Below are 25,156 nucleotides of genomic sequence, written 5' to 3' on the forward strand. Positions count from 1 at the left end.
AAAGGTCCTTTCTGTATCAGTTTTTGTGGACATAAAGTTCAGGTCACGCTCTATCTTTCTTTCTCTGATGCTAATTACCTAGGACGTCATCTAGGACGCGTAAGCGCGCGTCAAACATTTAAAAGGCTCAAAACAACTTTCCAATGGGAAATCTCGAAGTTTCAGACAATTTTAAGCATTTCAAACAATTTTGCGCGTGCGCGTCCGTCCGCGCATTTTCGCGCGCACAGCGCGTCAGTAACATGAAAATGCACATTTTTTGACTGATCTGGATTCCTGATACTTTGAGTAACAATATCCATTGATTTCTGATCGATTTTGACAAATAACAAAGCAATGCACTGGCGTCAAAGTTCAAATTTCGCGTGCGCATCTATGTGCAAATATAGTGAAAAAACATGTCTTTGTTTATTTCGCCATAGCTCTTTAAAACGTCAGGTGACCCTATGTTTTTATTGCATATTACAAAAGCATATGAATTGAAAATAACGTTTCAAGTATCATTATTTCCATAATTACAATATGACGTCATCATATCGTCATCTGAAATCAAAAAAGTGGAATTAATTTTTTTAAGGTACTGTTTCTGACATTCATTTGCTCGTATCTCTGTTGTTTAAGCTCAATATTATCCCAAATTCAGATATGTTGTACTTTGAACATTTGCCTTTTAAGTCCATGTCATGCTTTTGATATTTGATGACGTCATCATACCTTAAATTGTGATTAAAGGTAAAGACGCAAAATCGGACAAGTTTACGTGTATTGTCTATGGGAGGTGATTTTTTTTAAAAGCATCAATTGACTTAACAACGTTTAAGCACCTTTATCTCAGCTGATTTTGCTTCATTTCCTCTGAAACTTTAATATGTTGTAGCTGAGACAATAAGCTGCAGTAATCATGCATTTTATTCTTTGAAATCTCCTCATCAGATTGACAATTTTGCAGTTTAAAACTGAAAATGAAAATGGAATGTGGACAAAACGATTCCCCATGTATCTTTCACATACATAAGTTTACGTTCCCCATGTTTTCTCGTCGAGACGTATGGCCGAGTGGTTAAAGGCGCCGTCTCAGAGACGTGAGATTGCGGGTTCGAACCCCACAAGATCACGAAACATTTTTTTTTTTTATTTTACTTTTTTTTCTTCAATTTTGTATTACATATTCGTCCATGTAGAAATCACGTTCGTATATAAACGCACCTATACACACACACAGACACACACACACGCCATATCCCTCTTTTTTGTGTGTTGGAGACCACATTGCTTCGACTGCAGCAACATTTTGCAGGTTGACTTTGTCAAACCGATCATAGTATGTAATGACGACGACTGAGGTGTTGTACTTTGAACAATTGTCTTTCAAGACGATGTCATTGTTTTGTAATTTGATGACGTCATTACACTGAAAATTGTGATTAAAGGCAAGGTATCAAAACCAGCCGATTATAGGTTTTATGTCTGCGGGACGTATTTTTCCCAAGTTGCCAGAAATGGCATAGTGACCTCAGTCGTTACAGGGCCGCTTCTCCGTCTAGCAATGCAATAGATGTTCACCAGGCCACGTTAGTTGAGTGGGCATTGACTTTCCCCCTGTTATATCTATACATTGTTTTGTTTTTTTTGTCTTACCATTTCCGTGGATGACCCGTGGCCGAGTGGTTACAGAAACGGTTTCGCATGCACGCTCAATATAACTTCAAGGTGCCTATATCACATTCTTTTCTTTGTCGATCACAGATGACCGTCATCTAATGACCACAAGCGTATCACCTAACTCGTCCTCAATGTGACGAGTTTTCATGTCTCGTTTTTCTTTTGTTTCTTTTTAAGTCCCCCCTCCCCCCCCCCCCCCCCATCTTCATCTATCTTCAATCACACTGATAAAAAAATGATTATATCTTCACCAATCTGACAGTGGCCTATGTAGTATCCCACTCCATCACCCACATTTTCTTACATGCTTTTCACAGGTTGATCAAGTTCAAGTTCACGTCATTTATTGTCATGCACTCAGGCACAAAAATTGTTTGAACAGTCTCCACAAATACAAACACACAAATACACAAAAGGAAATAGAGCAATATAACTTAATAACAAATACATGTTAACAAAAATACATAATTCCACTCATTAAATGTTGCACTTGATCACTGTGCATGCATATTTTGCATGTTCTACACAATGCTGATTTCAATAATTCGTCAAATACAGCTAAAATGAAGACAACACAAATGGATCAGGACCATACCAAAACACCTGGACACACTCTCACACCCACAAACACACACCCATACACCCTGTAAACATCCATTCCCATCCCCCCCCCCCCCAATCCCCCACATTGGTATGTAAAATCATTGGTAATGTAACAGTCTAACCAAGGAGGTTCAAGAGAATGGAGTCACAACTGTCTCATTTAATTTGCTAGATGTTCGATGCCGCCACTCAAAAATATTTGAAGCATGTGCCAAACAGGATCTGCCACGCAGATAGGAAGACAATAGACTCGTGTCTCATTGCATAATCACCAGCCACTTTCTGAGAAGATATTTCTTTGTGATGGTAATTACTTTTTGCTATCCCGTCTTATAAAAGGTAGGTTGTACTGACACGAGGACGCGCGAATAGAAATTGGGCAAAAAATACTGAAATAAAGATTAAAACTAAGTGTTTGTACTTGACTGGGCATACCCGGGCACTAATCTGACATGTCTATCAATAAAGAATTATACTTGAAGATTATTCCATATTAGTTTCATTTGTGGAAATTAAAGGGGAAGGCTAGTAACTGATCAGTGGGAATCAGTGGAAATGCTGGGAGATGATTGTTCCAATCCTTATGGGATTCATTCAAGAGTTCATTGTATATCTATTGTTGTGTGAAAATGATTTGCTTCAGAACGGTCTCATATTCAAGTAATGTGCAGATTAATGCTCCGTCACTGACCAGGGACGCTAACCTGGAAGCATTAAACTGCACATTACTTGAATATGAGACCATTCTGAAGCAAATCATTTTCACACAACAATAGATATACAATGAACTCTTGAATGAATCCCAAAAGGATTGGAACAATCAACTCCCAGCATTTCCACTGATTCCCACTGATCAGTTACTAGCCTTCCCCTTTAAGGGGAAAAGTGATAAAACCAGCTTTCAAGGATGGTACAGTTTTAAACATTTTCATATGATACAGCTCTGATTTACACTTTTGCACAACTTTCTGGATGGGATTTACTTTTGTTTTACATGCTTTCTCATTAAGTGAAATTTCATTTCATTTAATAAATAAATAAGTGAAATATGGCCAACATTATAATAACGTTCAAAATGAATCTTCAGATTGCTCAGCGAGACAGCGGCGTCGAACCTGTGGAATTCTTTTGTATATCAATAGAAATCTGACAACTGTTTGAGTAATTACAACCAGTTGGAACTCCAACTCTTAAACCTCCTTGGTCTAACTGTCTAACATTATTGGTATAACCGTCTAATTCTGTGATAGCATGATTTCACAAGAGCAACAAATATCATCTAATTCTAAACATCATATTCAAAAAACCATAATGAGGAATGAGAAAAAAATACTAGCATTATACAGGGCTGCACACTAACCCATTTTTTCTGCCGGTCCGACATGTCTCTGTCGGACCGGTAGATGCCCCATTTTACCATTTTTTACCGGTCCGAACAGAAAACTTACCGGTCAACAACGGCAACCTAAAAAAAACATTAAATTACTTGCAAACTTATTTTCTTGTTTTTATGGACGTACCCCCCCCCCCCATGTACATTTTACTGATTAATGTCTTTTTAAACTTGAATTATTTATTGCACAAGAAATTAAAAAAAAAATGAGAAAAAAAATAGAATGTTTGTTCGTGAATTGCAGTGTAAAATGATAATGAAAAAAAAAAATCAGATTGTATCATGCGTTTGTGACTTTTTCTAAACATCGGCGCACGAACTTGCTGCATAACCGTGATTTAATGAATTATTTCAGCTGTGATATTTTCTGATGCACGAGCTACAAGGGGTTCTTTATTTTTCTTTCGACACTCTCTTCGCATTTGTGCATGCGTTCTGAAAGGTACACGACATGCAGGGCCGAATTCGCAATCCTCTTTGCGCCCATTTCTACCTCAAATATCAGCGGGATTGTGACGATTTCATGAATTACTTCGGCTGTAACATTTTATGATGCACGCGCCAAAAGGGGTGAAAATGTGTCCTTTATTTTTTTGCCGATATAAACTCTTCGAATTTCGTAAGTGCGTTCTTAAAAGATGTACCACACGGCCGAATTCATGATACTTTTTGCGCCTATTTTTACCTCAAATATCAGCGGGATTGTGACGATTTCATGAATTACTTCGGCTGTAATCTTTTATGATTCACGCGCCAAAAGGGGTTGAAAATGTGTCCTTTTATTTTTTCCCGATAAACTCTTCGAATTTCGTAAGTGCGTTCTTAAAAGATGTTCCACACCGCCGAATTCATGATACTTTTTGCGCCTATATTTCTACCTCAAATATCAGCGGGATTGTGACGATTTCATAAATTACTTCGGCTGTACTCTTTTATGATTCACGCGCCAAAAGGGGTTGAAAATGTGTCCTTTTATTTTTTCCGATAAACTCTTCGAATTTCGTAAGTGCGTTCTTAAAAGATGTTCCACACCGCCGAATTCATGATACTTTTTGCGCCTATTTCTACCTCAAACAAATTATCAGCGGAATTGTGGCAATTTCATGAATTACTTCGGGTGTAACTTTTTGTGATCTCATGCACGCACCAGCTAAAATGGTTGAAAATGCGTTCTTTATTTTTCTCCCCACAATCTCTTCGCATTCCGTACATAAAGATATACGACACGGCCGAATTCACGATCCTTTTTGCGCCTATTTCTACCTCAAATATCAGCGGGATTGCGATGATTTCATGAATAACTTCGGCTGTATTCTTTCATGATGAACGCGCCAAAAGGGGTTGAAAATGTGTCCTTTATTTTTTCCCGATAAACTCTTCGAATTTCGTAAGTGCGTTCTTAAAAGATGTATGTGTACCACACAGCCGAATTCATGATACTTTTTGCGCCTATTTCTACCTCAAATATCAGCGGGATTGTGACGATTTCATGAATTATTTCGGCTGTACTCTTTTATGATTCACGCGCCAAAAGGGGTTGAAAATGTGTCCTTTTATCTTCTCCCGATAAACTCTTCGAATTCGTAAGTGCGTTCTTAAAAGATGTTCCACACCGCCGAATTCATGATACTTTTTGCGCCTATTTCTACCTCAAATATCAGCGGAATTGTGACGATTTCATGAATTACTTCGGGTGTAATCTTTTGTGATCCACGCACCAGCTAGAATGGTTGAAAATGCGTTCTTTATTTTTCTCCCCATAATCTCTTCGCGTTTCGTATACATAAAGGTATACGACACGGCCGAATTCACGATCCTTTTTGCGTCTATTTCTACCTCAGATATCAGCGGGATTGCGATGATTTCATGAATTACTTCGGCTGTAGTCTTTTATGATGAACGCGCCAATATGGGTTGAAAATGTGTCCTTTATTTTTTTCTCTTCGCATTTCGTAAATGCGTTCTTAAAAGATATACGCCACGACCAAAAATCATAATTCTTTTTCCGCCTATTGTCTCCTCAAACTTCAACGGGATTGCGAGGATTTTATGAATTATTATTCGGCTATAATCTTTATGACGCACGCGCCAAAACGGGTTGAAATGTGTCCTGTATTTTTCTCCCAATAATCTCTTCACATATCGTATACATGCGTTCTTAAAAGGTAGGCCTATACGACACGGCCGAATTCACGGTCCTTTTAGCGCCTATTTCTACATCAAATATCAGCGGGATTGCGATATTTCATTAATTATTTCGGCTGTAATCTTTTGTGATACACGCGACAGAAGGGTTGAAAATAAGTTCTTTATTTTTCTCCCGATAATCTCTTCACATTTGTGAATGCGTTTTCAAAATTATACACTGCACGCAGGGCCGAATTCGAGATTCTTCTGCGCCTATTATTGTTTACTCAAATTTCAACGGGATTGCGATAATTTCATGAATTACTCTTTGGCTGTAATCTATATGATGCAAGCGCCAAAAGGGGTTGAAAATGTGTACATTATCTTTATCCCGCTAATCTCCTACCATTTAGTACATGCGTTGTTAAAAGGTATACGACACGGCCGAATTCACGATCCTTTTTGCGTCTATTTCTACCTCAAATATCAGCGGGATTGTGGCGAATTCATGAATTACTTCGGATGTAATCTTTTGTAATGCACGCACCAGAAGGGTAATGTGTCCTTTATTTTTCTCCCGATAATCTCGTTGCATTTGTGCATGCGTTTTTGATAACCGACACGGCATGCAGGACTGGATTCAAGATCTTTTTTTGCGCCGATTTATTTCCTCAAATTTCAACGGGTTTGCGTTGATTTCATGAATTGTTTGTTATTCGGCTGTAATCTTTTATGATGCACGCACCAAATTAATATGTCCTTATTTTTTTTTCTCCTCTATAATCTCTTCGCATTTCGTACTTGTATGAGCTTTTAAAAGGTGTACGACGCGGCCGAATTCATGATCCTTTTTGGGACGATTTCTACCTGAAATATGTAAGCGGGACTGCGATGATTTCATGATTTTTTTTTTCTCCCTTGTATTATCTCTTTACATTTTTTTAAGGGCCGATTTCGTGATCCTTTTCGCGCCTATCTTCATTATGAGACCATTCTGAACGAATGAAAATATTCATTTACTGTATCGCTGAAAATAGAATATGTTTTTACTTTTTCTAAAAATCGGCACAAGTAAAATAGTTCTAACATGTCAACTGCCACGCAGCTGCGAAGCCGGGATCGGATCGATCTTGCGTTAAAAAAAAAAAAAAAATCATGAGTAAAATGACCCAGAAAGGGTGGGATTTCACGGAGCACGCGAACGATTTGCGAAAGACGCGAATGACAAAATCCAGCATTCGGAAAAGTTTTTCTCCGAATGTTTTCCGACAATGAAGCCGAAAACTATTCTTGCGCAATTTCCGCAATTTTCCGAATGTATGATTTAGTCATTCGCGTCCTTCGCAAATCGTTCGCGTGCTCCGTGAAATCCCACCCAAATGCGTGCGCTTCTATCAATGCTTCTTGTCTGGCATGACCGCCGATCGCAAGCAAACGAACAAACAAAACGGGATCGGGGAAACAATCCATGCATTTCAACAGTTACATTGTACCGTACATCCTTTGCATGTATTGCATAGCATGGCAGTGCGTGAGCAGCGCCAATGCGCAAGCGAGCGCGAATAACTGGTCGACTGCTAGTGCTCAAAACTAATATACAATTGTATGTTTACTTTACAAATTGCACCGGTAGACATATTCGAAAACTTGCGTAAAACGTGTTGAACAATGCGATATCTTGCATTCTGTTTCTCCCTGATCGGGGCTGATCTTTTTCTTTCTACTGACCCCGCCAATGCCTTTTTTTTACTGGTCATGTCGGACCGGTAACTTGTGGATTTCCTGAAAAGTTACCGGTCCGACAGTGACTTTTGCCGGTCTTGACCGTCGGACCGGCGCCAGTGTGCAGCCCTGCATTATATGTGAGATACCTCAACCCTTAGGCCCGAATTCACAAAGGTGGTACAAATGAAACCATGGTTTAAACCATGGACAAAAACCATGGAGCGCCAAGTGTCGCATGGACTATTTTGTTATGAAATCAGTCATTTCATTGATGAAATTATTATTTTGTAACGAAATGACAACATTTTGTAACTAACTGAACATTTCGTCCACGAAATGATAATTTTGTTAATGAAATGGTCATTTTGTCGACGAAATGTCCAATTTCGTGAATTCGGGCCTTAGAGTATATCAAAGCTGTTATTTTGGTGAATGAGGAAGTCACAGACATTTTCAAGATGTTGTTTTCATGCATGAATTAACACCGTAGCTATTGTAAGTGCAGTACCAACCTAGCACATTGCAACATTTTTGTGTGTTGTTACATTCACAGTACAACAACGAAAATTAAACCCTCGCAAAAATAAAACAGCTTATACAGTATTTTTTTGTCATAGTTTGATAGTTTATTCTGAGTACGCTTTGTGGGTTCAATGATATTTGCAGTCAACACCGTAACCATAAATTTTTGCGTGTATGAGACTTTTCACAAATTTCGCGGTGAACCACAATTCACCAAAGTAAAATATGCGCGAAAGTTTCTGTCTACACAATGCAGTCCATGTAGAATATTTTCACATTTTTCATGGGTAGTAATTTGTGAAACGTTCATGCCGCAAAAAAAGACAGTCATCTCCAATTCATGAATGTTTCTTGTTTTACAGTAGATATCATTTTTATGGCATCAAACTTTCACATCAGAACAAGGTAAAATGGACATGGTAATGGTAATGGTAATGGTAATGGTAATGGTAATGGTGGACAAAACTAGTGGTTCATGTAGTCTGTATCAGCCATAATCAATAAAGAAATAAGACCCCAAATATGAAAGCCACCCCTGGGCAGGCAGTTTGGGCCTGGCTTCTGGGGCCAGCCTGAGACTGGCCTAACGCCAGCTATCAGTCGTTTGCGAACTGTTTACAGACGAGTCGCGGGCCTCAAGCATATAGGTCCCTGTTTACACAGAGTATAGGTCTCTATTATGTTGACTCTGCAATATAGAAGTGTCCTTGAAATGCTGGACTCTTTTGTTTTTATGTGTTATGGTTTGGTTTGCTTCTTTCTTTATTTCTTTTCTTATTTTTTTTTTTTGTGGATATCACATGCCAATCACTCAAGAAATGCATGTTTCACATTTTTATGCAGTCATCTTTTATCATTTACAATCAGATAGACCTGTTCGGTTTGGGCAATGGTTTCTTAATATTAATATCTATTTCAACCATAATGGGGGGGGGGGGGGGGGGAGGTTCAGTATGTCTAACAAAAGTTAATGTACATACTGACATATCAATGCACCTGATGCATTGCATTACCTATCGAATATCTTCCTCTTCCCCCCCCCCCCCCCCCCACTATGTATGGCCAACATAAGTTTAAGTTTCAATGTTTATTACCAAATAGGTCCATATCATACATATTTTTCTCTGGCGAACTACCAAATACAAGAAAGGTATGGGACAGGGGCGGAACCTATTCACTGACAGGCCTTACATTCAACACATATGCCTTTTTCTTTGCTTCAGTGATGTTTAGTTGAAATATCTTGTCTGAAAGAAAGCATATAGAATAGACAATGATAGAAACTGTCTTGTGAAATACTTTTTGTATACAAAGTGAATGGCAAAAGAGAGGGTCAGGAAAAATGGGTCAGAAAAGCATCAGAAAAAATGAGACAGCAAATGGTGGAACCCTCCCTTTATTGAATAACAAAATCAAACAAAGGAAAAGAATGTAAGAGAAACATGGGAGCTCACAAACTAAACATCAGAATTTACTCCTAAAAATGTCATTTGTTGGATAGAAAACACTGACATATACATAATATGTCTAGTCCTGAAAAAGTGTTCAAAGCACAGAAGAAGGACTGCGATGGGTAACTGGTGAATGGCCCAAACAATTCTGTCTGGTCACTATGCCATTGTACACAAGGTAGTCAAAGGCGCATGGCCTTATTGGCAGGGTGCGATGAATAAACTGGCTCCGCTGGGAGAAGGCGACAAAACTCATTAAAAAGTAGGCCAGACAAGTTGACTCCTCTCATATACTGAAATTTGAAGATCCACATATTTTGATATCCCTATATATGCAATGGATTTGTGCTGTCAGTGCCTGGTAATTTGTATATACGTATTCTATCTCCTATGGCAACCAGGGATGATGTCTCATAGCACTTTGTATCCAGTTGAAAAGGCGCTCTAAAAATATCAACTATTATTATTTCATATTCAGCAACTCTCCAGTCAGATGTTGGATGTGTCTGGTGACAGCCATGACGTGTGAAAATGAGGGCACATATTCAAAAAATAATGATATTGGGTGATGACAATAATGAAAAATAGAAACATAAACTTTTGTGTCATTTGTGTCAGCATGATCTACATTTGTTACACCATTATACAGCACCTGGTCAGTAGATCACACGAAATTATGCTATTTCCAATCAAGTAAACTTAAATGGTAGCAAAAAAATAGGATTACTCCAAGCATTAAAGGACCTATGGTGCACAAAATGAATATTGACTTGTGTTGATTCATGATATCCTCAACATCACTTATAGGCCCAATTGATATCCAAACATGTGGCAAATATTTCATAATATATTTTCCTACAATTTTACTGCATGATTACTAAGATATCTCCCCCCCCCCCCAAAAAAAAAAACAAAAAACAAAAAACCTTCCAAACCAATATTCTGCTCATGACCTCATCTGTCAATCATTTCTAAAGTACTAATATTATTAACCAAAGACATTGGAATGCACTTTCCATAACTCGTATGTTCTTCTGCAGTGTCCTTTGTTTGGTAACACAGACACATGCAAATTATGCTCAGTTTAATGAGAGGTGCATTCCAATGTCTTTGGTTAATCATATTAGTACTTAAGCAATGATTGACAGATGAAGTCACGAGCAAAACATTGATTTGGAAGGGTTTTTTTGAGAGCATATCCAAGTATTCTGAAGAAAAACAGTACACAAACTATAAAAAAATATATACTATGGAACATATTTATATATTCATTTCACAACATAAGCGATGCTGAGGGTATCATGAATCAAAACAAATCAACATGCATTGGCATTACAAAGACCCTTTAACATAATATGAACAGTATGAATTCCATTTATAATCTAGATATCAACTCTGCCTGACCCAGAGTACTAGATAGTTCTAATACAGAGAAGTGGACATGTACATGCCGAGTCAAATGGCTGCTCTTCTTATTGACTTGGTAGAAAGTGCTACGTCAACTGTGAAATCTGCAATATCACTGTTTACATTCTCTCTCCTTTGTGCACGCCCAAAACTCAAAATTGACTGATGGCAATTAATGCCAGACATGTGATCAAACCAACACTTGATGTAGACATATGGCTCAAGTAACCTCCAGTGATCTCAATCTTCAATCGTAGTATATCATGGGAGAAGAAGGAATGATATGAAAATGAAAAACTGAAGTGCAGCAAAAAGGCTTAAATGACAGATGTCCCTCCTAATGAATCAAGCCATTATTTTGTGCTACCAAAGATTATCATCTATTGGTCATTTCTGTTTCATGATCAGGCAACTACAGTACATCACATTCATTCAACTGCTTGCTCTGGGAAACTATTAGTTCCAGAGAAGGAAGGTGAAAATAAAAGGTGTTTTCATTCATTATACTGTATTTGACACTTGCACAAGTTGACAATGAAGAAAGAGACTTTCGGGAAAGTGCTGGTGCTACTATTATCTGTTTTGATTTTCCCAGTAACCTTGATAATGATGTATGGAGTCATTTATTCATCTGTTCCTGGCAAAATAGTACAAGGAGAGGTGTGACTAACTCACAATGTATGATGTGGAATGATTTGATATATCTGCATCATTTCAAAGGAATCTGCATCCCTTGAAATGTTTTGAAAACTACAGAAACCAAAGGCATTCACTCTTGATGATGAAAATAAAAACAATGGCTGGTGGACATTTGAGTGCAGGGAATAATCTGCTTTAATTGGATTTCCTGAATTATTCTGGTACTGTAAGACATGATATTTTCGCAGCATGAAATTTTCACAAGTTGCCTCTAACATTCACCGCAAATAGTGAAGACATGAACTTTTGCGTGCATTTTAATTTCGCAAATCTTGGCTCTCAAGAAATTTGTGAAATTAAAATGCACGCGAATATTCCTCGTTTTACAGTATTCCAGAAACCCCTATATGCGGGTACCATTGAGCACACAAATCTTGCTGTGTTTTTTAGATGTTATTGCTGTTGCTTTGGTCTGTTTGAAGTTGGGGGCATACAGCTGTATTTACTGTTCTAAACCTATTACTGAGTTGCTAGGATGATTATATCATTTTACATTTGAACATATTTCCTCAGTGTCACTTTCAAAAGAATTAATTTATGGGAAATGAGGGCTAGAGGGAAAGCTGCTGCAGTGACTGTGAAAGTGTTGCATGGCTTGTTTTACATACTTCACCTACAACTATTTGTACCTTGTGCTAGCTGGACATACAACAAAAGTGTATTGTAGTTTGGAATGTCTACTTACTTTACTCAATTATACCACACCCTGACATGCTCCAACAGAAATTCTGAATTGTCAGAGGTGACTGAACAGTATACAAATGATAGACACACACAAAGTCCATCATTTTTTCTTTTTGAGAATGGAAGTTAAATTTTTGCCAAATTCTTCTGGCACATATTTGGCCGAGTTACTGGATGCATGGCTACGCTTGCATCTGACAGTATTGAAATGAAGCATGTCTTTTCGTGCATCAGCAAAGACTTGTGTGAATAAGGTAACTATGGAATGCTTATTTCCATAGTTACGGTATGCACACTATTCATTCTGATGCATGAAAAGACATGTACATCATTTGTACTATAGAACACTGACAAATTTCACCCAAAACCTACATTGTTCTAATCATATTTTTTGGACAATTTTCAAAGCTTTCTTTTTGTCTTACTATAGATGAAACCCTGCATCAGTAATACCTGATGTACGGAAATTTTTACTGATGCATGGCTAGCCATCTCTTGCCAAGCACACTAACGCTTGCCAAGTGCGCGAACTCTTTGTTACAAGTACGCATGACAAGCTTACTGTATCTCTCACCAGTGATCAAGCATGCTGCCAGTCAGAAGTGCTACATTGCTCTCAACCAACGAGATTGCAGGATTCTCTCGATCCATTCTGTAATAATTACTGACATATATGGCAAATATACCTTAAGCATGACTAGCAATTCTAAAAAATATGGGATAATATATATAATTATATAATATGATATAAATATATATATATATATACATATATATATACATATATATTTATATCCCTCACAAATTATTTCTTGTCCTCTGATTGGTCGAGAGCATCGAAAGCGACAAAACATATTTCTACCAAGAAAATCCTTGAGTCCTGTCAGGGTCCAGCTATTTCCCTTGGAAAATAGTTTTACAAATATAAATCCATTGTATATCATGCTGGTGATTTGATACATATACTACTAATATGTCACATGCACGTATCTCTGCATAAATCAATCCTGCACATTGCATTGATGTGAATACTGTACGGTTTTTCCACCAACATGCAAAAAGACTGGTTAGGTTTTCACCTACAAATGAATGGGTATCATGGCGTCTTCACTTTGCGAGATTTCATGAAAAAAGAAGGGCATTTGGTTCCCAAGAGACAGGTTAGATTTTCACATACAAATGAATGGGTATCGCGCATCACAGACCATTGACACTTTGCGTGTGTAATTTTGTGCGAAGAAGAAATGAACTTGTTTGAGTGATCGGTCAACTTTACAAACTTTAAACAGTGATTAAATCCCACGTAATTTAATTGCTGTCAGTCTTGAAATGATATGTGAGGGATATAAAACAAATATATCAGCTGGGCCCTGTTTTATGAAGAGTTATAATTGATTATATAGTTGATTTCTCTCACAAGTCTATGGCAGCCTGTGTGGTAAGGAAATTTACAATCGATTATATCTTTTGATAAAATGGGCCCAAGCCATTGTTTGATGCACCAGTTAGAATATGTGCCTTCCGTGACTTCAACAGTAATTTTTTTTTGTAGCTGCACCTCGCAGAAGACAGTGCTATTGAAGTCACTTAATGCACATAGTTTCAACCAGAGCCTCTTGGGTCTGGGCCCCATTTTATCAAAAGATATAATTAATTGTAAGTTCCAAAAGTCCATGATAGTTCTCCCAAATTAATTATAAGTCAGTGAATCTATGATAACTTGCAATCAACTATATCTCCGTTTTATCATGAGACCTATGGAACCTAATTGAAATCAATTATAACTTCCTCCTGAATAAACTATAACTTTGCAAATTCAAGTTATTATAACTCATCATTGATCCAAAATCAACTATGAATCGAGATTGTCTGGGTAAACTTGGTTGCTGCTCTGTATTCTCACTACCTGCTGAGTCAATGAGTTCTACAAAGTCCCCCTCGACCAGGGGTATGGGAAGTATGCTACATCCCACCTCCCTGCCTCTACCTAGTCTTTGTCAAAGACCCTCTCTCTGTTATGACTGCAAGAGGGTTGTTATGTAAGACTAGTCAACAGGTACAGGTATCCTGGGAAACTTGCTACTGGGTTACCATGGAAAATATCCATGGATCTGAATACAATAATTGTAAAACTGGCATTTTGGGGCTTGGAGCGAGCTCTGCCACTTGAATCCAGGCATAGCGCATGCGCACATTTGATGACCACAGCTGGACGCTATCAATTGTGCCCCAAGGTCACTCTCCCCTCCAAATCTTGGGGGGAAAGACTAAAACTTCAAGTGTATAAAAGGAACTTTCATCAAATCTGGCTTCAATCTGAAAACAAACAAATCGTCGCCGGTCACACGAACCGACAAATCCCTCAGGTTTGCGTAAGAATGACAATTCGAGAAAATCGCATTTGAAGTTAACCCATTTTTGACTTATGGTTGCTACACTTTCATGTCTATAATTTCCAATTATTTTTGTAGTACATCAGACTTCAATTCTTGCTCTAACTTGTGAAGTTTTTATCAAATTGTATTGTTAACAAATAAGCGGGAAATCGTCAAAGAGCTGCATGCATGTATTTTTGGTCTGCAAAGAACGTTGTCATTTTCCATGTGTGTCCATATGTACATGTACATTGAGCGTTGTCATTGTCAACACATGTATAGTACGCGCACTGTGCGCACGGTCAATGAACTGTTGAATCTCAAAAACTACACGCAAGTCAATGCACACTGATTCGTCGGTTCGGTGACCGCGCGTACTAGTCTGCGCGGTCACCGAACCGTCGAATCGCCTGATTGTTTAACACACGCGTCTATGGGGAAAACAAAAAATGATTTTCACAAATGGAATTACATACTTCTACAAAAGTGATAACTACGTAAAAATTACACGGAATTACACACTGAGAATTTCAGAATATGTAGTATGGAATGTCTACTATGGAAATGAGTGAAAATCTCAAAATCGAAAATTTGACCCAAAATCGAGTGATTCGTCGGTTCGTGTGACCGGCGACGAAATGTTGCAGGGAATATATATCAGGCATATTTACATCACAAACAATCATAAAACACAGCTTGACAATACAGCCTACTAACCAATCAAAAGAGAAAGAGTTGACAAGCTGTGGACAGGAATGGCAAATCTAAATGGGGCTTTTTCCTATGTAAAAAAAAATAATGAATATATAAACTGCTCTACTGCTATATTGAAAGCTCATCATTGCTGCCATCCTTTCAACAAAGTAAGAATTTTTAAATAGCAATTGAAACAGTAACTAAATAAATTGTAGTTCAAGCCAGTGATACCATGTCCCAGAAGAATGTCTCATTCATCCACTTACCCATTTTATTCATTCCTTTTAAAAATCCCTTTTTTTCCTGTTATTGATGGTTCCTAATGTAATAAAACTGTCCAATTAATACTATGGAGACAAGTGTGAATTTTTCCCATAAACTTTAAAGAACACCTACATTCATGAGTGTAAGTGATCAATGTTCTACTCTGATGCTATGATGAAACACTATTGTGAACTGTAGACACTTGGATCAAGAACACAGGCATGACAATAAGCCAGTTCACAGTTACGATCTGAGCATGTGCAGATAAAGGTCATTGGAGACCTTCTCTTGAAATGGATTTGCAACTGAGGTATTCAGAACCTAGATAGGGCTTCTTGACAACTGTGTTGTAAATGAACCAGGTGCAGATTGGTATTTACAGGTGAATGTGCATTCTTTTTAGCAACATTAACAAAAGCCATTAATGCAGCACTGACATGTAAATTAACACTGCCTGCATTGCTGTTTTCAACTGCTCTTCTTGAAGACTATTCCATGTTTTGCAAAGTCTGTGGTTGGAGAGGTCATTGCAGACTAGTGCTAACTGTGAACTGGCTTATACTTGTCATGACTGCAATGCACAACACTGCCTGTGTGATTCACATAATACCACCATGGGGCAAACAAGGTCACAAAGGGAGACACCCATCTTAACAATTGAGAGTTTCCTGTGACCTAATAGCTTTAACAGATGTCTGCATCAAAAAATTCTCTTTATACTGATATATCATCAACATAATGTAAATGAAGAAATCGTCATTGCTTCTATTGCATACATAAACCTGTATCTCAAAATCAAACAAAATAGTCCGAATAGTCAAGAAATTAGGGTATTTAAAGTGAGTTAAAATTCAATGGTTACTTTGGCAATAGATTTCCACCATCACATCTAAAGTCTTCAAGAAAGAGAAATAGAAAATAGAGGACAGAAAAAAAAACCCATTGAATTTCAAGGGCTTCTGCAAATAGATATTTGACAAGAACAAATGAAAGATTTTTAATTTCAACTTTCTATCTATAATAATTTTCATGGCGATGAATTTTGCATTTGCAATTTTCAGCCACTAGAGGGAGCAATGCAAATATTCCATAAATAGGCCTACAGCACTCCTATTCATTCTTATTCTCAGTATCGGTCAATATCACTCAAACACAAATGTGAGAAGGGATAATACACCTCATTAACATTTCATTTTATTTCTGAATCCTCTGCATTGTGAAATATGACAATGCCAAGCAAAAATAATCAGTTTTGGAAAATTGATAGTAACATGTGTATACCCCCAGGAGAATGTAGTAGAAAATGCCATTATTATTTGAGCACATCTCTCTCATCAGACCAAATCATTTATCCCAACACCCACTGGTCCTGACGTAGTCAGAAAACTGAGGTCGGCCTGTAATCAAAGGGATTTCATTTCCTTACACAGAGTAGTTGCTTTCTACTAAATTTTGGACAGATTCTTCCGACTGCACAGCCTGAACGTTTCTGGTTTGGAAGTAGTTTATGGGACTACACAGTAGGGTGGCATTGTGCTGGCAGTCACACGAGTACTGTCAGCTTCAACTCATACATGTACTTCAGCGGGAGTTTAGTACACAGAGTCAGCTAACTACTACATGTCAACATTCAACAACTGGGATAATTTGCAAAATGTCTGCACAATCCGAGTCTCCAGCTTGCTACAGGGTCCAGGAGGGAGAATTTCCTGTTCAAGAGATGCTTGGGGTTGGGCGTCTCTATACTTCATATAAAAACACTGCATGTCACTGTTTCAAGACTGTTGCTTTGACATAGCATCAGAAGGCATTCTTTGGAAACTATTGTGAGTTGCTATTTCTTTCTCTCTTTACTTCATGGCACACATATTACACATATTATTTACCTCAGCTAATACAGCATATGCAATGTACTGTATTGTGTATGAATGTGAAATCAATCCAAGAATAACAATAGCTTTTGCTAGGTAGTCCAGACTAAATTCTATATTGTAAAGCAAGATATTTTCATGGCATGAAATTTAAACAAATTGGAGCCTCCAGGTTTTTTTTTGTTTGTTTTTTTGTTTTGCTTTTTGTTTTTTTTTTTTTTTGGTTTTTTTTAATTTGGCATAACATTTTTGTAAATTGTCACTGGTATGCAACATATATAGTGTAGACAAGAACATTCATGTGCATTTTCATTTCATGAAACTTGGTAATTAAAATGCATGCAAACATTCCTCGTTCTACATTAAAAGGCTAAATTTGGATGTTTATGAATATCTTTTTAGTTGCAGTCCCGGAAAGAATGCATCACATTTTTGTCATATTTCATGCTTTGTTTAGATTATTTTCCACATTCTCTATGCCATTTTGCTAATGGAATCATCACAGTTAAATCTTGACATAAAATGTACATAGGTACTGCCATTTCTCCCAATGTGGTAGTACCTATGAATCTTGAAATACTGATAGCAAAGGGTAATTTCAATGTAAATGATTGAAATTAATCTTTAAATGCCACCACTAATCAAGTATGTGTTTCCTGCTTGAAAAGTAACATAGTACAGGGCCCCGTTTTATCAAAAGATATAATCAATTATAAGTTTCCTTACTACACAGGCTGCCATAGACTTATCATAGAAATCAAATATATAATCAATTATAACTCTTCTTAAAACAGGGCCCAGATATCGTAACATGCCTCTACTTACCAGAAAGTTTAAACTCCCTTGGTAAAAACTTGGAGTAGACGTAAGCCCCAGGCAGTTGACCCTGGGTTGGAGAGGACACAGACGCCATCACAAGGCCTTTTGAAGAGAGGTCTTCTCCATCATTTCTGTAAAGGATATAAAACAGGCAATATATATCATCACATCTATTCTACATGGTCATATTGTTTCATGGACAAGCTACAACCCTGTATCAGCTAAAGGGATGATGTAAGTGGTTGGAGCAAAAATACACTCAGTGTATAAAGTCTTAGAAAAACTTAAGCTGGTCGGGAATAAGACTACTCATTTCACAAAGATGATACCTGCTTTTAATACACTGCAGCAACTAAAGGTAGTTGGCCCTAGGCATCTTTACCATTTGAATTTTGTCATATATGTTTTGTTAGTTACTTCTGATATGCTATATGCAAAGGACTGTATCCGAGTGTGTTCATGCTACAAATGAAGGTTGAATTGCTGTCACATATATGAGAGTGACTCACAACTTCTTTGCATTTGCTGATTTATACAAGGAAAAGTAGAAATTCCGCGGTGCGTAATATATGTCCCCGCCGGAAGTAGCATTTTGTAGCAAAATGTACAATAAAGGTAAAAAATCAAGGTCAAAGGTCAAAGAAGTCAAAGGTCAAAATTCTGTGTAGGTGTTTTGAAGCCCTCACCTAGTGCCATCACATAAAGCAAACAGAATCGAAATCGGGTTAGAAATGGCGGAGTAGCATTTTGTAGCCAATGTAGAATATAGGTCAAAAATCAAGGTCAAAGGTCAAAGAAGTCAAAGGTCAAAATTCTGTGTAGAAGTTTTGAAGCCCTCACTTAGTGCCATCACATAAAGCAAATGGAACTGAAATCGGGTTAGAAATGGCGAAGGAGTAGCATTTTGTAGCAAAATGTACAATATAGGTCAAAAATCAAGGTCAAAGGTCAAAGAAGGCAAAGGTCAAAATTCTGTGTAGATGTTTTGAAGCCCTCACCTAGTGCCATCACATAAAGCAAACGGAATCAAAATCGGGTTAGAAATGGCGAAGGAGTAGCATTTTGTAGCAAAATGTACAATATACGTCAAAGGTCAAGGTCAAAGGTCACAACTGAAATTATATGTAGAAGTTTCAAAGCTCCCATGTAGCGCTATCATATAAAGCAAACAGAATCAAAATTGGCTCATAAATGACAGAGAAGTAGCAAATTGAACATTTTGATCACACACGGATGCACACACATACACACAGACACACTCACAGACACACACACGGACACACACACATACAGAGCCCGTTTCATAGTCCCCTGCTCGAACTCGTTCGGCGGGGACAATAAGGTTAACTTCACATGATTTGCACAGAATTTTTTTTAACATGTCATTAGTGGAGAAAAAACACACAAAGTATCTCATTAAGTTTGTTAAAATCATCCTGGTCAGAGACAACATAACACATTCTCAGTGCATTAAATGTTACCAGAATATTGGCATTTCTAGATAATGTTCACTTAGAACTTTATGGAGAAAGAAGTTCAAGAGATGTCTGACCTCTTTGAAGAAATGAACGTTGCAGCATCAACCAGGTATGCACATAGAGTTGACACAGTAAATGTTATATCGCTGGCCTGGATTTAAGAGATAAAACTGGATTAGAATTACATGAGTTGCATGCAGGTGTTTCAGTGAGTTTTGTTTTGTTTTTTCTTTTTTTATGGTAAGGAAGATTTGCAGAACCTTACAAGGTTTGCTAGAGCTAAGCCAACTTCTCTTACTGCACTGAATCTGTAAAGACTGTGTGTGCCTTGTGTAATTCTCATTATCGCCAATACCTAGGTGCCATGCGCAGAGCAGCATTTTAGATGCATTATGGGATAGCTCACGGGACAAACTTGCCCTGGTTTTGGCTGCACATGCACTCACATCATGCTCTGTCTTTATCCAGAGGTATTTTTTGTTGAAGATTTCTTCACTTTCGATCATGTGATCAACACATTGAAGCCTTGCAGTAGTGAACCATGACTCTCAAATCAGTAAAACTTAGAAACTTTTGACTCTTTTAAAAAGCTGAATTATAGGCAAGAAAAAAAAAGGGGTAACAACGGAAAAGCAGACAAACAACTCCATTGAATTGTATGGGAATTGCGACGCGTGTGACACAAATGGAAGCGAACAAGGGCACCAAGGAATCCCACAGTACATCTGTGACAGAGCTCTTCAGCATGCGCAGAAACTTTCTGCGCACTGGCGATACCGAGAATTGAGATCCAAAGTGACAGCATAAGAAATAAGTATTTTTGAACGAAGTGAGGTTAATGATTTTCTCCTCAGAGATGGTACACATTGCTTATTTTGTCATCTGACACAATATTTCAGTAGGCTCTTAATGCTGTCAGTTGGTCAATGATTGAAATTTGCAAATAATAAAAGCACCACAAAATTATGTCATGTGCAGGTCACGTCAAAGATCCTGCTCCTACTGTTCCGTAAAGTATAAACTGGAATCATGAGAGTGGTTTCCGTCCCCAGTAGGCTTTGTCAAGAGAAAGATTACTTCCAGCTAAACAGTCGAGGTTTTGTTCAAAATGATGAAGAGGCATGATCAAATGCCAATGCTACACACAAGATTTAGTGACATTGCAACAGGTTAAAACAACACACACAAAGACTGTAATAGAATGCTAAAGCATTGAACTGCAAATACCACTTACAACTTCTTTCTCGTGAGACATTTGTCTGTGCGCGTGTTTTTAATTTATGTCAATCACTGCACAATTTCATGATCAGTTTTAAAGAATCTTTCGGTCAAGATCTTACCACCAATTTGTTTAGATGTTTTCTGTGAGACCATCAAGATATCCCCCCCCCCCCAAGTTGGGCTGAAGGCCTGTTTCAAGAAACTTCAAGGGATGGTACAGTATTGGTGGAGATAAGAACTGGGCTTTTAACTTTTTGCGAGATACCAAGAAAACACTTATGATATAGTACAGAACATACCATTTTAAGAGGAATTCAAAGTTTATTTGATGAAAATTGGGTTTGGAATGACTGAAACATCCAAAAACAAAGTAAAACAAAGCGATCATAATAAAGTGTGGGTCCAACACTTTATTAGAATCGCTCTTTTTTGGATATCTCAGCCATTTCAAAACCAATTTTCATCAAATAAACGTTAAATTCCTCATAGAATTACATGCTCTTTCATATTTCATAAGAGGTTTCTCATTATCCCACCAAAAAAATGTTAGAAACGTGAAATTAGGTCTCAACCAAAACTATACGGTCCCTTTAACATGCAAAACATCATCAACTATACAGCATAATGGCACAGTTCCTGTTCCAAGACAGTGTTACCTGCGGATGACTTGCATAGAAGTCCAGGTTGTCTACAATGATAACATCTGGATGGGAACTCAGTGTGTGGATTCTACTGAGGTAGGTTAGAATACTGGTCCGGTCTTGAAAGTACCTGGAGCAGAAATCAAGGTTGGAGGGATCAGGGAAGACATGGGCAAATTAATTTTAAAAGTTTGCTAAAATAAAGGAGCCCTAGTGTATATTGGCTTATCACTCACTGTCTTGATAAAATATGACAGCCCTGGCAATTAGCCGATGACTAAGACATCATTACATTGGAACTTCTCTTGGTTTTCAGCCTTAATGATATAAAAAGGAATGGCCTATTGCAAATATGGGTCCTGCATTTGCCATTTACATGCCAAACTGATCAAACCATCTAGAAATAGTGTAAAATTCCATCAATGAAATGACAAAAGATGTCTCAAGCAACCAGGGCACATTTTCTTTCATTTCATTTTCTTTGCTATTTCCTCACTGAAAACACATGAAGGTACTCACAACATTATGGACATGGTTGTGTGAGTGACTGCTACAAACTAATTACACCATGATATGATGCATGACTATGGCAGTGAATGAAGCTGATGAAGACGGCTTGACTTGGCATTAATTTTACCATCATTAACCCATTGAGGACGAGTCTTGAGTAATACATACTCAGGTACGTGTCTATGGGAAATGTGTGTTGTAGCAAAATCAGGTCGTCCTCAACGGGTTGCAATAAAACAACATGATTTTTCAGTACTTGAGTTATCACATAACCATATCATTCCTGGAGAAAAACCTCTGGGTTTCTAGAGGTGTCACTACTTACATTATATTGATTTGCTTCATCAGCAGTGGATCTTGCGGTGGAGCACCCTCAACTGATGGGGGCAGTGACTTGAACTTTGTAGGTGTGATGAAGGCAACACGATGTCCATCGTGGGCACAGGAAACAGCACACTGAAACAAGAGGGCTGTCTTGCCACTGCAACAAGGTTTGCAAAGTATATGAATAGGCATTTAATTTTTCCTCTAGACATGAAAAGCCTAAATAAAAATAAATCATCAGAAGTGCTCTTTAATCTGCTCAGACACAGAATCGGATGAATAACAAGCCATATAATAGAAATAGTAATAAATGTGGTACACTAACTGCATCATCAGTGTCAATGGCTTTTTACATTGGAATGAGTTCGTTTTGTATCCTTGGAGTATCCTTTGTCCTAAGGCCTTTTAAGAACAACGTCTTTAAGGTCAGAAATGATGATGAAAACTACAATTTATATTCCATCTGAAAAAAACCCCCATAAAACTATAATCATTCTTTTCTTTTTGCCTGAAGTTTGGGTTACAAAAATAAATTCAAAGACTCTTAATTATATCATACACTACAATGACAAGTCATGATGTCATCATCATTATTTGTCGATTTATTACTTGTTGCTATCATTGAATTCATGAAACAACTGGAAAATGGTGCATAAAGCATTATTGACTCAATTTGAGATTTGTTTTCATCAAAAGAACTGCCTCAGAACTCTCTCAAAGTCTAACCAAAGAGGTATCATACACCTCCTTGGTCTGACTCTGAACTTTTACAGGAGAATACTGCTAGACAACTAGGCACAAACAAGCACAGTGCAATACAATCAAATTAAACATGGCCATCATAGACACATTCTAATGCCCAACTTAAAAACACCATACATTTTCACATCTCTTCATCCAAATTCAATTTGAAAATTCAGGGCTAGTTTCAACGGCCGAAACATCTTTTTCAAATTTTTGATGAAACCATTCTGAATAAAACAGTCCATATAAACATGGGTGTATGCAAAATTGAGTTTATGAATAATGATATGAAAAATGAATGAAAGTGTAGCCAAGATGGGTAAAGTTTCATAAAGCATGAGACTTGGGAAAGAGTTCCTATTGGGACAGCCACCCCTAGTACTACAGTTGGTCAGTGCAGATCTATACAACTCTATCTAGCCTAGCCTTGCTTGCGATACACACAGATGCATGCACTCACTTTTGGGTCACGGTGGCTGTCCCAAAAGGAACTTGTGACGAGACATGTAATAATATTCATGTGCAATGTTCTGTCTGCATCTGCATGATGTGATTATTCAATACTGATAGCCACCCACTTGACCTGAAAAATTTGTGTGTGTGTGTGGACCATGACACATGTCCTGAACTTGTGCAGCAGAATTTGATATATTATAAGCATTCAATCTTGCTAATATTCAGGATTCTCACTATGAATCTGAATTATCATATGTTATGTACATGTGTGAGCACTTTGGAGACAAAAATGTAGGAATACTTTGATGCATTTTACCACTCCTGACCTGGACCTGGATTTGGCTTTCTTGGCAGATCTTCCATGTGTGCCCACCTAGCTATAGACATCCAAGTTGGTGACTTGTAACTTTCTCACTTCCTAACTGTGAGCTGTATACACAACTGTATACAATCATATTGCACTAAACCATACTTGATTTGAATTTATATACATGTTTATATGCATAATCACAATGTGTGATTCTAGTAGTGGCAAAGCATAGAATTTCAGGCATATTTTGCTCCATGCTTGCTATCTTTTCTCACATCATGGCTGGAACTTCAGCCATATTGGTACTACTGGTAACTATAGACTTTTTGATAGCCCTTTCATGTGCACATGCATTACTGCTGAGTGGTGATGTGGAAAGTAACCCAGGACCACGAAAACCGAAATTCCCATGTGGTGAATGTCATAAAGCATGCACATCTTATAGAGGAGCCAAAGCCAGTATACTTTGTGAGTCATGTGATACATGGTTCCATGCTGACTGTGTGAACATTGACAACAGTTTCTTGGACATCCTTGGTAGATGCGATGAACCCTGGGAATGCTGCAACTGTGGCCTACCCAAATACTCATCCAGCTTGTTTAACACCTTAGTAGAGAGCTGCAGCAGTGACTTATCCAGCTCGACATCAGACTGCAGCAACTCGAGCTTCAGAGCTTCCGGGTCCTGTTCACCTGATCCACCACAGGCTGCATCTTCACCAATCAAGAATCTGTCTTCTGAAAGGAAGCAACATCTAAAGACCCTTACTATCAACTTCCAGAGTATCGTTTCAAAGAGGGAAGAATTTTGGTGCCTTCTCGACGCAGTCAAGCCAGATGTGATCATGGGCTGTGAAACATGGCTCAAACCAAGCATCAGTGTTGGGGAAGTCTTTCCTCCTGGTTACAATGTGTACCGCAAAGACCGAATTGGTGGATATGGAGGGGTCTTGCTAGCAATCTCAACAAGCCTTAATGGTCACCAGGTAGACATCACTACTGATGCGGAAGCCGTTGCAGCTAAGGTGGTAAACGGACCCACGAACAACAACAGCGTCATATTTGGAGCTGTGTACCGTCCTCCGAACACTGACCAACAGTACTTGGACAGCATGAACCAGTTCATCCGAGACTTGTGCACATCCAACCCCGGTGCAGCAGTCTGGATTGGAGG

The 25,156-nt window shown here is 38.0% G+C and overlaps 1 protein-coding gene across 1 annotated transcript in view; it reads right to left on the bottom strand.

The window, feature by feature from the left end:
• LOC140228493 (uncharacterized) overlaps nucleotides 1-25,156 on the bottom strand; it is a 53,198-nt gene that overhangs the window by 21,333 nt on the left and 6,709 nt on the right. Inside the window, exons 2-5 of the mRNA XM_072308724.1 lie at nucleotides 22,474-22,629; nucleotides 21,654-21,768; nucleotides 19,851-19,927; nucleotides 18,305-18,429 (exon numbers count right to left, since the gene is read on the bottom strand). Of these exons, the coding sequence (XP_072164825.1) occupies nucleotides 18,305-18,429; nucleotides 19,851-19,927; nucleotides 21,654-21,768; nucleotides 22,474-22,629 (473 nt within the window). The remainder of the gene's footprint in view (nucleotides 1-18,304; nucleotides 18,430-19,850; nucleotides 19,928-21,653; nucleotides 21,769-22,473; nucleotides 22,630-25,156) is intronic.

Source organism: Diadema setosum, chromosome 5 (assembly GCF_964275005.1).
Source record: "Diadema setosum chromosome 5, eeDiaSeto1, whole genome shotgun sequence".
Lineage (NCBI taxonomy): Eukaryota > Metazoa > Echinodermata > Echinoidea > Diadematoida > Diadematidae > Diadema > Diadema setosum.